Below are 14,455 nucleotides of genomic sequence, written 5' to 3'. Positions count from 1 at the left end.
TCTTTTAAAATACTGCTCATAAATTTATAGTTGTAAAACAGTTAGAAATACTCAGTTGGTGTGTTTTTAAAATTAACATCAGAGTGCAAATCAAGTAGAAACTGCTTTAACTCTTGATATAGGTAACACTGGACCTCATGAGAAGAAAACCTAGTCTTAATGCTCCTTACTTCCACACACAGCACCGGATCTGAGTTTTGTTTCTGGTTCCTATCTGGGCCCTCCACTTTCTGCAGTAACCAACAGTTTCACCACACAGGTTGGAAGACCCAGGAGACCTGATGGCATTTGTTCCTGTTTGCTGTCCGACACGGAGACAGCAGGACTGTGCTGTGCTCCCTTCACACTTTGCCTCACAAATAAAATTTGAGGCCTGCTAGATTTGCATACTACACACCAACTTGCCCTGGCCTCTAAAGATGAAATAAAGGAATCAGTCTGCTTCTGTTGGGGCTCATCTTGGAAAGCATAGGACATCTGCCACTACAGGGCAGCTTCTTAGGCAAAATGGGAAATTGGGAAGATGCTTAAGTGAAAAAAATGATGTCACAAACCTTTCTGGAATCTTAGAAAATGTGCCCAGAATAAAAGACAGCAACTGCTGGGATTATAGGTAGAGACTACAGGGACAAAGATACAAAGGGAGGCCGAGTAAGGAGAACATGGACTCCTCAAGGATGCAACAATTCAGCCAAGACGGGGAATTCAAAGGCACGCCTTGCAAGGACTTCATGGCCCACAGAGCATGTGCTTCGGGGGTGGTAAACACACCATCCACTCTGCGCCAGGCTGTGTCCACAGTCCATTAGAAGAAACCAGCCAGCAATACTGCAGTCAATAGGGTCTCTTAGTAAGAGGCCACAAGGGGAAGAAGGGACATGTCAGATCTCGAAGAAACATTTTCATTCCAAGTTACCATTCAACAAATGGGTTAATTCTCCAGAGGTTCTAATGTAGACTCACACATGTAGCTAAATGTCTAGTCAGCGCAACACCCAAGGGTTCTGGAGGATTCAGGAAGACTAGAAGAGTGACCTGTGCAGGACGTATGCTTTACAGATATGGCTCCTGCTTCTGAGACGTGTCAGACCCAACCTGGGCCAGGGCTGTCTCCTCTCAAAGCCTGTGAGTCAGAAGTCTAAAAGGACTTGGTTTCTGTGGGAAGCAGTCTCTCCGTGACTGTACAGAACAACATATAACAATATACCTTCTGGACAAAGGTGAGGGGTCTGGAAGCCATATCGTTTTTAAAAAAAGGACCATAAAGAATTGGGGGGTGGGCAGTTCTCTGAAAATAAAGAAAGGCCTTTGAAGGAGAAACTATAGCAGAACTAAAGCCCACTGAGCAGGCTGACTTCAGCTCCATGGAAGGAGCTCCCCACCCCGCCAGCAGTGCAGGTTCACACAAAACAAGCACAAGGATCACCCACTGGAAACGTGAAGATTTCAGCAGTGGTGAAGGGCTGGATTCTATCTCTTGGTGGTTTCAAATTCAAAAAGTCTGGCTCCATTATGTATTAGAACTTTTGAGGAAGGCAACAGTTAAAAAGGTGATAAGAAAAGTCTGAAGAAATACCACCATGGATTAAAAAAAAAAAATCAAAGCCCTAAACACTTGAATTTCCAAAGTACCTTGTGCACAGCAGGTAGTATTTATGGACCCAGAGGAATAACTTAAAAACACATTTCCCCAGGGACTGATGGGAGGGCCTGGCACATTTAATGTCCTGGATGAGGAAGCAGAGGGGTAGGGAGGCTCCTAGGGAAGTCCATGTTTAGGAAAGCTACAAGCTCTTCTAGGGAAGAAATCTGAGAACCACATTTTTAGGGTGAGCAGAGAAGCAGCACAGGATGTCATGTGACAAAAAACTCAAGATAGTGAATTTGGAGGGATAACTCACAAAACTCAGAGCTCTTGAGCATGCAGACTCAGAGAACCTGAGCATAATTAAACAGAGCTCTTGACATGCTGGTCCAGCCACCCTGACAGGACCAACAGAGCCAGTGAGACCATGTGAGGTCGTGCATAAGGGCTGAAAGCCCTAAGACTAGCTGAATCAAAGGATGTGAGATCAGATGACCAGGGACCAGGGCAGGAAAGTAGAGCTACAAACACTAAGAGGACAGAGGCCGTGACCTTGAATAGTGTGGGCACAGACCTCACCACAGGCCAAAAGTCAGGACAGGATCACAGATAATCTACTATCACTACTTTAGCCTGGGAGGCAGTACTGGCACTGAACACACACATACCCATAAGGTTGGATGTGTTAATTAATCCCAGAGTTCACTGACAAAGTTGATTATAGGAGGTCCAATCCAGACGGCCAGCACACCTTCCCTAAGGTCCCCAGGGCCCTCTGGCCTCCTTTCGCGAGGCTGTGATGTGCAGTCACGAGTCCCTCCAAGTCTGTTCCTGGTTCAGCTGGCTGTCTGGACCTGGCGTACAGCGGAACTACCCACTGCCACGCTGGACCCCACATGTGAGCCACACTGACAGCAGCATCACGCAAGGATGGGACCAGCCAGTGCATAGGGAGGAAGGACAACACTGGTACTGATAGGTCATGCATTGCTTAATTTAGCAGGGAAGAGACAATGTTTAAAGGAATGAGGCACTCAAAAGGTTGAAATGACACTTTTCTTTGGTTCCCAGGGACCATTCCCTGAGCTCTAACTCCAAGGTTGCATCCCAAAGCTACTCTTTTTGGCTCCTGGGCTCTCCATGACAAAGCAACTCACAGGTTTAGCTGTGGGGCCAGGTGTGCACTCCAAGTGGTTAGGTATAAGTTCACATTAGATGTGTAGAATTAATCCAATCCAACTCCGTAGGCTCATGGGCAAGATCCAGCTATAAAAGCCCTTTCCCCACAAGAAAGCCAGCTGCTGGGCTTCAGTCCGGCCTGGCTCAGGAAACAGCCATGTCATTTCTCCTCTCTTTCCGAAGCTTGTTGGCTGACACAGGCCTCAGAGGAGTGACTGACCTCAGTAGGAGATGCCCAGGGACTGCAGCAGGTGGAATGTGGCGCCCAAGGCCCAGCCTGTCTCTATGTTGTTCACTTTCTTGGTGAGCTGTTGAGGAGAAAAGAGACACTATTCATATTTTAATCCCATTTGCCAACTCTAGCAAACAGTACTTGCACAGACAACATGTGCAAACTCCCACATGGGCAAACCAAGGCAAAACTCAGAGGCCAAGTTTTGAGGGTCCTTCGAAAAGCTGCTGACGGCCTCCACATCTGCCTTTCTGATCCCTAATGTCTCTGGCCCAAGTAGTAGTCCCAAACAGGACTTGTAGAGAAACTGAGTTGAGATTCTGAACTCTTCCCTTAATTCTGAAAATAACTGCAGCAGCCTCTCCTGTTTTCTGCTGAGTCACCAGTTTCTGGTAAGGCAACTTCTCATGAAATGCTACAGGATGGAGCAGAAAGGGCAGAACTTGGAATAGACTGAGCGCTGAGAAAGGCCACAGCAAGCTTAATTCATATACTGTAAGGAACCATCTCTCCTCAAGCACTGAGATGGGCCAAGCTCAGAAACTACCTGAGGCCCAGCTAAGGTACCTACCTCAGCACCCATTGCAAGTGCATGAGGCACTCAATATTGGTGGGTTTTAGCCACTGGTGACATCTTTCTGGTCCACCACATGCTCTGAGAAGTAAAACTCGCCTAATGCTTGGAGGGTGAGCCAATGCCACTGGCCGCTGAACACAGCAGGTTTGGATGATGGCCCCAGACATCTGTCTCCATGCTTCCCTGACAAAACTTCAATCCTAGTACTTGCAACCACTCTATCAGGAGTGCAGAGAGACAGGGAGATACACAGCCAGGACAAGGACCACCCAGCACTCAAGAAGGGCAGATGGCCAACCTGCTTGCACCTGCTTGTGTGTTCATTTCCCTCATCTCTTTCCCCTTGTTTCCTGCCCTGGGATCCAAACTGACTGAATAAACCATGTGACTTGGGCACCTTAACCTGGGCTGTAGGACTTTGTTCTGTGACCTCCAGGGTCACAGAGGTCCGGTTGTACACTCTGGAGGTTCCCGCTGTAGGCCCAGGGCCCTGTCCACAGCCTGACGGGAATCTCTCTTTATTCCACCTCTAGCTGCTCTGATTACTAAATACATTCTCAACTCCTTTTCTCCCCAGCCCCAAGGGAAGCAGCATGCCACGTGCCCTGGTGTCCCACCTCTCACCTGCAGGACAGTGCTGTCTGCGAAGCCAAAGCCATCCTTTAGCAGGGCTGTGATGTAGCTGAGATCCATGCACAGGAAAGGACTCTCTGAGGAGAACGCCTCCAGGTTATTGCACACTGAAGGAAGAGGGGGTGCTGAGTGGAGCTCACACCTGGAGCCCAGGGACCCAGGGCACTCTCCATGCATAGACAGGTAGCCTGGCCAAGCCTTGCACTGACTGCTCTGGCTAGACCACAGTGTATTAGAAAAGTGCATGCTGTTGCTGTGACAATGTGTGGACTCAAATTTACACGACTTAGTTTATCTGCCCCAGGCTGATGACCTGTGGTAGGCACCTGGCTCCAAGCCCCTGATCTAATCTAAATCTAAGGCCCAGGAAACAGGTAAGGTCCAGGAAGCAACATGGGCCCCTGGCTCAGATCCTTTACTGTTAGATTGGTCCTCAGCGGGACCTCCGTGGTGCTTTCCCAAGTACCCTGGCCCTCAGAGTGTCGCTAACTGTGGCAACACTACCTCAGTTAAAACACAGAAAGGAAGAAATGCGGGCAGAAAACAAGAGTCACAGCTTTCCCCGGTGCCTCACCTGTTCCCATCTTCTTTCCCAGCTAAGAAGGCCAGGAGACCCAGGGAGGGAAGCATTTCCCGAGACTGGGCACTGACCTGCTTGGGCTGTGCGGTATGGGTGGACTGCCAGAGGTGCCAGTACCACCCTAAGGCCTTCCTCACACTCACCTTCCTTGGCTTTTCTTTCAAAATCTTCCACCTTTAAAACACCTCCTTTCTCATAATCTGAAATAAAACAGACCAGTAGTGACATCAGAAAGCCTTCACAAAAACAAATTTGATCCTAGTGCTGTAATAATGAAAAATTCAAGAACGGGATGTGCAAGCATGCCACATCCACACATCATCTACACAGCCTACTGTACTCATCTACCATAGTATATTTACTGCAATAAAAAGCAAACACATAAAAACACGCAGAAGTGAAGGGAAATGCATTTGTCTCACAGCCTGATGGATGGGAGGCTCACTCTCCTGGTTCAACAAAAGCACTGCCTTTGTGCTGGGGCAGAGGCACTACAAAGGGCAGGAGGAAACTCTGGGCCTAACAGGAGTGTTCACTTGAATGCAGTGATGCATACACTGGCTGTGTATGTGACAAAGTCTGGCAACTGCGTGCTCTAAGCACGCACTCACTGATGGTCGATCACACCTCATTGAGATGTGAAGAAAGACAATGGCAAACGTAGCGTCTGTGGCAAACACTGCACATCACACCCAGCCTTCCACTGTGTGTGTGGAGGAGAGTATGCACAAGGCTTCCGACACTCCTGCTCGGCCGGCCCAGGGGTGCACTCACCAATCATGCCCGTGTCCACAGCCCGATCGTAGTAGTAAGAGAACGCGTAGAAGGAGCTGCGCCGTACCTCCTCTGGCTGGTGCAGCTTCCCCTGCACCACTCGCAGCACTTCGGCATAGCAGTGCTCAAAGCCCACATCCCCTGGAAAGGTGTCAAGGGGCAAGGTGAGAATGGGGGTGGGCAGGGGCATGCTCTGTGCCAAGCTGTTGCAGCCAATGTGGGAGGAAAGGCAAGGAGGGTGCACAGCAGCCTGCCTGCTGCCCTGTCTCCCCAGGCCGGCCCTCCTTCACCTGCGGTCACAGCTGCACCAGCGGCTGAGCAGCAGGAACCCAAAGGGCTCACCCATATGCTTGATTGGAAAGCTGATAGCTTTTATAAAAGCCCAAGATGAGTTACCCTTCCTTAATGTCCCAATTCCAAGCCTTACTAAATAATTAAACTTTAACTGAGCCTAAAACAAAGTTCATGCTGCTGCCTCTGGCCAGGCTGAGAACGGGTTCCTCCCAATACTCCACCAGGGAAAGAAGGACTACCCCTTTACACTGGTCATCAGAGGCACACCGCGGTCAGGAGAGTCAGTCCCTGCAACGTGACAAGCCACTCCTGAGCTCCAGACTTGCCACAAGCTCTGTTGTAAAGGTAATTTCAGCTAACGAGAGGTGGGTGTTGGGAGCAACAGTCAAAACACTGCTCAGTACCCACACTGGAGTGCCTGTGTTTCAGTCTTAGCTCTGTCTCTTTATTTGAAGAACATATCTACTTATTTGAAAGGCAGCCATTTGGTTCACTCCCAAATGGCTACAATGGTAGGAGCTGATCTGGGCTGAAGCCAGGAGCACAGAGCCCCATCCAAGTCTTCCATATGAGTGGCAGGGGCCCAAGGACCTGGGCTATCCTCTGCTGCCTTCCTAGGCACATGAGCAGAGAGGCTGAAGCAGAAGTGGAGAGGCACTAGAGCTGGCACTCTGATATGGGATGCCAGCATCGCACAGCAATTTAGCATGCTGCACCACAGTGTTAGCCCCTGGCTCTGCTTCTGATGCCAGCTTACTGGAAATGCACATCCTGGGAGACAGCAGGTAATGGCTCAAGTACTTGTGTCCCTGACACTCATGACTTATGACTGAGTTCTGAGCCTCTGCTTCAGTCTAGCTCAGCCCCAGTTGTCACAGGTATTTGAAGAATTAACTAAAAGATGGAAAAATCTCTCTGGCTTTCAAATACATAAATTTTTAAAAATTGGATCTGGTGTAGTAGCATAGTAGCTGAATTCTTGCCTTACATGAGCCTGGAACCCATATGGGCACTGGTTCATATCCTGGCTGCTCCACTTCTCATTCAGCTCTTGTTTGTGGCCTGGGAGAGCAGTCAAGGATGGCCCAAAGCCTTGGGACCCTGCACCCACGTGGGAGACCCAGAAGAAGCTCCAGGCTCCTGGCTTTGGATTGGCTCAGCTCTGGCCATTGTGGCTACCTGGGGATTTAATCAGTGGATGGAAGATCTTTGTCTCTCCTTTTCTTTGTAAATCTTACTTTCTAATAAAAATAAATAAATCCTTAACAACACATTTTTTTTTTAAATCGTCTCACTAGGGCTTCATGTAGTGCCCTAACAAAGTAATCCTCCACCTGAAAGCGTCAGCATTCCATATGGGCACTGGTTTGTGTTCCAGCTGCTCTACTTCTGATCCAGCTCTCTGCTTATGATCTGGGAAAGCAGTGAAGGATGGGCCAAGGTCTTGGGTCCTGTACCCATGTGGGAGCCCAGGAAGAAGCTCTTGGCGTCCTAGCTTTGGATCAGCTCATCTCTGGCTGCTGTGTCCCTTAGGGGAGGGAACCAGTAGATGGAAAATCTCTCACTCTCTGGTCTCTCCTCTTTTCCCTATAAAAAATCTGGCTTTCAAATAAAATAAATCTTAAAAAAAACATCTCTAACACAGTTACTCACCTTCCTGGTTGCCACCATATTTGTATTTCACACCCCCAAAGACCCACTCTGCTTCCAACCACCGTGGCAGACAGGCACTGCGGAAAGTGTGTCCATCGGCTCCTGAGAAAAGCCAAGGCCTGGGTAAGAGGCAAGAACACTGAGAGATGGCAAGGAATGAGCCAGAAGCACCGAGAAAGCTGGGCTGCCAGTCTGAGATGAATTCCATGACTGTGTCCCACAGCAGGAACTGTCAGCTCAGGGGTCACGGGCAGTTTGTTGCGGGTGGGTGAACCTTCAGAAATGGAAAGCTAAGTTTTGTGCACACCCACACTGGACAGGGTGGTCTGTCACTTTCATCACATCTCACAGAAATCCAAATCCACAAGAGCTGAGTTTCTTCCTTTCTAAAAACAAGGGAGAAAATACTGTGCTACTCTATGGAAAACGTTTTCTAAACTCTGAAATGTTATACACTCATAATTCTGACTTTGAAGTAAATCAATCAATAAATCATTTTAAAAAAAAAAAAACTACCACTATCACCAGCATCAAATAATTTACTATGAGTCAGGCATCATACAAAATGCATTAAATGAAATTTTATTCTAAGGTGGAGGTGGAACAAAGGGGCACAGAAAGGTTAATCCACCCAAATCAGAAAACTGGCACTGATTCCCATCCTGTATAACCCCAACTGTGAGGAAATGGATGGAATCACTCAGTTATTCTGTCCTGTAGGCAAAACAGACTTATCTGCTTCCTGCACCTGCCAAAGAAAGCTAAGGGCCTGCACACACTCCTGCAAACACACCCAGACCCCTGCAGGTCTGCACACACTTCAGCCTCAGCCACAGGGAGTCCCCTGTATGAGCAGGCCTCACTCTGAAACAGTTAATTATATATGTTAAACATCCGCACTTACAAAATACAAAAGAATTTGCTATTACATCCATTTTACAACATCTGCTACCCTATTCCAATATGAGATTTCTGCCATGAAATTGCTTCCAAGGGAGGGAAGAGGCAAGCTGAATAGCGGTGTCACTCCCACCCGCCGCACGTCCCCAGACGAACCTTCCATTTCCAGGGCTCCCAGGGTTGCCAGTCTTGCCGCTTTCAGTCCAAATCCCAAGTAACTGTAAAACACAGGATGGACTGGCCTCATAAAGGCCCTCCAGCTCCCCAGTCCCAGAGGCTGCCTCTTGCAGACCTGACGTGTTTCCCCATCTTCCCCTGGAGAACCCAACATCTTATGTTCTGGAACCTATTCTTCACGTGTGCTCAGCAGTGGCTGTTTCTACAGTTTGGGGAAAGGTTCTGCAGGAAGAAATTTTGCAGTTGGGGCAAGGTTGCTGCAGTTCCTGAGTTCCCAGCACAGTGCCATTCCCAGAACGGCTCTCTTATCAGCCTGGCTAGCACACCGGAGTTTGAACGTCCCAGGGTTCCCCTCCAAAGGACCTGGCTTGGAACTGGGGGGTGGACCTGCTCCAAATGTCCTCTCTGGAAAGAAAACTCTCTTAAGTTACATACGTTCAAGGTCAAGAAGGGAGAAGCCTCTTGGAAGCCTCTGGATTGGGGGAGCGGCTAAGGCTTCCATGGAGATACAAGGAGACTGGCCAGCTCTGTTGACAGAGTGTACGGCCAAGTTGGGGGAAATCCTACACATGAATAGCCTTCCCTGGCCCTCTCCTCACCTGTGTGTATAGAGCTTGTAAGTGCTGTTAAACATGTCAAAAGAAGTGAGGTAGTCCCTAGGGGTTTGTTCCAGGGTTTTCTGCAAATCAGAAAAAGCAAAAAAAAAAAAAAAAAAACATTCAGGATCTGCACTCTTCAGAAGATCTTATCACCACCAGCCCGTCCTTCCCCCACAAATATCAGAGATGGCAAAGGATCAGGCTGTTTGCCTCATGAGTACAGACTCCAACTGACAGAAAGCTTCAAGTTCACTCGGCCCGTACTGGCCCCCTCTCAGCCCGGGGGACAGGAGGGGAGCTGCCTGGCTGGTGCACATGCTCTTGTTTGCCAGGTGCTCTTGTGCATGACTCACCTGAAACTGCGGCAGAAATGTGATTTGGGTGGAGGCCCCGCCCAGGTCCAGAGTCCCCATGGTCTCCTGGCCACGACCGTGCAGTTGACCTGTCAACGAGAACCGGCTCAGCATCTGCTCCACATCTGGACAGTCCACAACATCTGTTCCTCCCCTGCTCCAGTCATGCATCAGATTCATCCCATAATCCTCCTGGGCATCCCGACCCCATACGCTCCAGAAGACTGTCCTGGGTGGACGGCTGCAGCTGAGGATCTGAAGGCAGGTTACAAAGATGAACTGCCTGTCTTTCCTCCCCTCACCAGTTAAAAAAAAGGGGTGCAGGGACGGAGGGAAGATACTCTCCCTCCTGATCATGCCTATGAAAGTCACTTAAGGTCCAAGATAAATTGAGGATGTATTACCTGTCAGGAAATTCACAGTAACCCAAGCTAATATGCCTAAAAAAAACAGAAAGATGAAGATTACATACCATAGCACTTGTATGAATTTTCCTTCTTGAGCCTTGGGTCCTGCTGTCCCTCTGTTTCCCTGTTCACTCTCTTTCTCACCAGTGCCCCTCCCTGTTCCTAGTTTCTTTAATTCTTGCAGTGATCCGACCCCTCCCTCTAGAGCAAAGGTCACGGCCTCTCCCACCTTCATAGGACCCATCCATGATGCCAACACTGTCATCTGGTACCAGGAAAGGTGACTTCTTGAAGATTTCTTCTACCTAGAGTGAAAACAAAGAAGTGTTGTTGGTGGGGATATGGATTCCCTAAGGCAATCCAATCAATTTTCATATTTTGGCCATTTTACAGAGCTTAGAAAGCTATTCTTTTCACTTTCCCTAGATAAAATTTCAGCTTACTCATCCCCTTTACCTAAGGAACCAGAGAAGAAACTAGGTGAGTCATTATCAGTTTCTTGTAAAACTTCTAACTCTGGGGTTCCTCATTTCACTTTAAATCTCAACCCAGCCATCAGCACTGACAGGTGACTGGACCTAGGAAAGGGCACAGGCTGGACCTGCCAGCTCTGATCAGGAAGCAGCTGGTGAATTCTACCAGCACACACACTACAGGCGGCAGGCTTTCCCACTCCACGCCCTGGAGGAATGCCTGTAGAAGAGCTGAGGTACTGTGGCCCAGGCCTGGGGCCTCCAGAGCCTGAGTGGGACCAGATTTAGACTTATGGAATCCCATTTTAGGAGATGGCAATGAAAGTCTTGTACAGCTGCCCTTGACTCTCCATAACTACAGGAATTAGAGAATCACCATGGAGAGAAAATTCTCCAAATAGGAACAGGAATCTGTTTGCTGTTCTCATCACCAGTGGGACAGAAGGTATCATACAGTGGACTCTGGACCCTCTTTCAAACAGGAAAAGCCAGTTCCAGGATTGATAAGCACACATCTAAGGAGAACATAGACAAGCAAGCAGGAAAAGGCTTTCTGCTTTTGCCTTCACTGCTCTCTCCTTCCCCAGCTTGTTCTCAACACAGCAGCCAGCATGGTGTTTTCAATGGCGGTCAAATTATGTTTCTGCCCTGCTGAGAACCTGCTGCTGGTCTCCTCCTTAGAGAAAAAGCACAAGTCTTTACATTGGCCTTGGAGACCCTACAGGAAAAAATGCCTCCATCCCTCCCATGTCCCATCCCCTCTATCCTCCACACCGCCCCTAACATACACACCCACACGCTCTTCCACCTCTCTGATCCCAACTTTTACTTCCTTCTGGGTCCTCTTCAGCCATGCCTGTGTCCTGGATGCTGCTCTTGAACTCTGTACAGCACACTCCTGCCTCTGGCCCTAGCACACTACTGGGTTTTTTTGTTTGTTTGTTTTTTGTCTGGAATTTTCTTCCCACAAACTATCTTCTATAACTTGCTTATTCATGCTCCTCAGGTCTGTGATCCAGTGGCCCTTTCCAGCAAGTCCGCCCCAACAGCCCTATTCAGGCTGCCATCTCCCCACCACTGCCAGCATCCTGTTTTCTGTTCACCATGGCAACTTCAGCACCAGCACACTTTACACTGTCCAACTGCTTGTTTTCTCTGTCCCTGACATTAGAATATAAACTCCACAGGGAGGGACTTTTCTTTTTCATTCCTTGCTTTGTGAATTTCTGGTAACTTGACCAACACCCAATACTTGTATGTGGAGTGAATGCGTGAATGACGAATGAGTGAGTGAGGAGTCAGGATTCAGATTCTTGCACAGACATGCCAGGCTACTAATACTTGCACAATGCACTTACATCCCTGTGCTAACAGTCAGAGTAAAAGTGGGTTTGCATGATAAATTGACACACCTGCAACACAGAATCCTTTTCTATTGTGCTTTGGTATAACAGGATTTTATATAGCAATATGCTTTATAACATGAAATTTAGATATTATTAATTTAAATATTTACTGCATAATAAATATGGAACAATAAAATGAAAAATATTGAGGTATCACCTCTATATATTTAATTTTTTTGTCTGAATAAGTAGTTGAAATAATGACTAAAATTTTCCAAACTTAAAATTCCAAGATTATTCTCAAAAACCATGCAAAGCCAGACATAAAAGAATATGAACGCCAAGATTCCATTTGTACTGAAATGCAAGATCACCCAAGACTCACCTGGGGTGACAAAGAAGATCAGGGGTTGCCTGTGTTAAGGAATGGGGGAACCTGACCAGAAAAGGGCATGAGGAAACCTCTTCATGTTTGTAAAAGTTCATTTACTTGCACATTTGGAAAGGATATATTTTATTGTATGTAAGTTTACCTCAACAAGGAAGGTTAAAACCAATTTCTACAACTGTGATTTGAAAAGTGAGAGAAGCTGGGAATGTCAACAACACTGAGTACTCATAACATTTTAGGGAAAGCTCTGTATTTTCTTGAGAGTATTGGACAAACATCAAAACAACTCACTATGACAAGAGCCTGAGTCATCACATAGCTTTCCCCAAGGCAGGACACTGACACGACAGCCACATCCCCAAAGAGCTAAGAATTCTGAAAATACTGATGTAGGGAAAAAGGATGATCTGAGAGGCAGATTTCGTAAATTACCTCGAACAGCAGAGCCTGGGCTTTCTGTTCAGGCAGCAAGCGCAGTCCTGCAGTTGCCTTCAGGACCACCGGCGTCCTCTTCCAGTGACTTTGGGGAATTGCATCTTTGGCCAGGTCTAACAGTCCTTGAACCGTCTCAGCACCCTTCAAAACAGAAGGCCCACTCGTCCCACTGACAGCCCATTTGTGGCACTACTCAACTCCTCCAACATGCTTTGAGGGAGCAGAAGGACAGAGGTGGTAAGGGACTCCACACTCTACTCTCTATACATGTGGGGAACTTTGAAGAATTCAACTAGTCACAACCAAATTTAAGTTGTTTATAGTAGGGTCACTGTTGTTGACTGCTATTTTATTATATTAAACTTAGAGGGGCAGGTACCCTGGTGTACTAGGTGAAGCCTCTTCCTGTGGTGCCAGCATCCCACAAGGGTGTTAGTTTGACTTTCAGATGCCCTAATTCTGATCCAGCTCCCTGCTGATGAGCCCACAAAAGCAATGGAGAAGGGCCAAGTGGGCCTCTGCACTCACATGGGACATCTGGAAGAAGCTCCAGGCTTCTGGTTTCAGATTGACCCAGCTCCAGCCTTTGTAGCCATTTGGGGAGTGGACCACCTAATGGAAGCCCTCTCTCTCCTTCTTCTTCTGTAAATCTGCCTTTCAAGTAAGAATAAATAAATCCATTAAAATACATTTTATTTGAACAGCAGTTATAGAGAGAGGGAGGGAGGGAGGGACACAGAGATCCTCTATCCCCTGGTTTACACTTCGCTGCAATGGCCAGGGCTGGGCCACGCCAAAACTAGAAGCTTTTTCCTGGTCTCTCATGTGGGTGCAGGGGCCTAAGAAATTGGACCATTTTCCATTGATTGCTCAGGTACATTTCCAGGTAGCTTGATTGGAGGCAAAGCATCTAAGACTCAAATTAGCACTCTGATCTGGGATACTGGCATTGTAAGAAGTGGTATAATCCATTGTGCCACAATACCAGTGCCATGAATTATCTTTAGGCTAAAGAAGAACCTGGAGGAGCTGAAATCACCTGACCTGCTGCTAGAACTGTGGCCTAACACAGGTCATTTGGTTTCCCAGGTGACAGGGAAGACTTGCTTCATAGCAACGCTTAGCAGGTGCACACTTAGACAAGGTATATGGTTACCACTCACCTGCCAGCCATAGCTGCTATCATGGTGTGGTTTTTTTCTGATCACTAATGCTCATTTTTGCACTTACCAGCACTTATATGCAAGGCATATAGTAGATGCTTAACTTATAATAAATAAAAATCATTATTTTAAGTTTACTGTTTCCTTGAGCAACAATTTATTCTGATATCACACTCCATTAGTCATCATTGCTATTATTAACCACAACACAGTAATCTCTACCAAATGTCTAATTAGGAACAGGTGCTGTGACACATCAGTCAAACTGCCGCTTTGAAATGCCCTGCATCTCATACTGGAGTGCCTGGATTTAAGGCCTGCTTCTGCTTCTGACCGAGCTTCCTGCTAAGGCACCCTCTGGAAGGTAGCAGGGTATGGGTCCAACACCTGGGTCCCTGCCAACAATACGGGAACCCAAATAGAGTTCAGCCTAGACACAGCTCTGACTGTTGTGGGCATTTGGGGAGTGACCCAGCAGGTGGAATACCGATTCTCATATTCATTCTCTCCCTCCTCAACTTCAAAGCCTTCCAATAAATAAACAAGAGCTATCACTGGATTGCAGTGATAAACTGCTGTTTTTAATGCTGGTACCCCAACTGGAATACTGGTTCCAGTCCCAGCTGCTCTACTTCTGATCCAGCTTCCTATTAACATTCCTAAAAATGCAGAGGTCCAAGTACTTGGGTCCCTTCCATCCATGT

The 14,455-nt window shown here is 47.5% G+C and overlaps 1 protein-coding gene across 1 annotated transcript in view; it reads right to left on the bottom strand.

The window, feature by feature from the left end:
• Positions 1-712: 712 nt before the first annotated feature.
• ENTPD5 (ectonucleoside triphosphate diphosphohydrolase 5 (inactive)) overlaps positions 713-14,455 on the bottom strand; it is a 28,723-nt gene continuing 14,980 nt past the window's right edge. The window contains exons 6-16 of the mRNA XM_040975305.1: positions 12,586-12,729; positions 10,173-10,248; positions 9,941-9,976; positions 9,537-9,625; positions 9,184-9,263; positions 8,564-8,625; positions 7,508-7,609; positions 5,561-5,701; positions 4,930-4,986; positions 4,198-4,313; positions 713-3,072 (exon numbers count right to left, since the gene is read on the bottom strand). Coding sequence (XP_040831239.1) covers positions 2,986-3,072; positions 4,198-4,313; positions 4,930-4,986; positions 5,561-5,701; positions 7,508-7,609; positions 8,564-8,625; positions 9,184-9,263; positions 9,537-9,625; positions 9,941-9,976; positions 10,173-10,248; positions 12,586-12,729 — 990 coding nt within the window. The 3' untranslated portion in view covers positions 713-2,985. The remainder of the gene's footprint in view (positions 3,073-4,197; positions 4,314-4,929; positions 4,987-5,560; positions 5,702-7,507; positions 7,610-8,563; positions 8,626-9,183; positions 9,264-9,536; positions 9,626-9,940; positions 9,977-10,172; positions 10,249-12,585; positions 12,730-14,455) is intronic.

The sequence above is a fragment of the Ochotona curzoniae genome, unplaced genomic scaffold (assembly GCF_017591425.1).
Source record: "Ochotona curzoniae isolate NIBS_2020 unplaced genomic scaffold, NIBS_Ocur_1.0 contig_2688, whole genome shotgun sequence".
In the NCBI taxonomy this organism is placed as follows: Eukaryota; Metazoa; Chordata; class Mammalia; order Lagomorpha; family Ochotonidae; genus Ochotona; species Ochotona curzoniae.
Note: the sequence above shows the minus strand (reverse complement) of the source record. Positions and strands in the feature narration are given on the sequence as shown.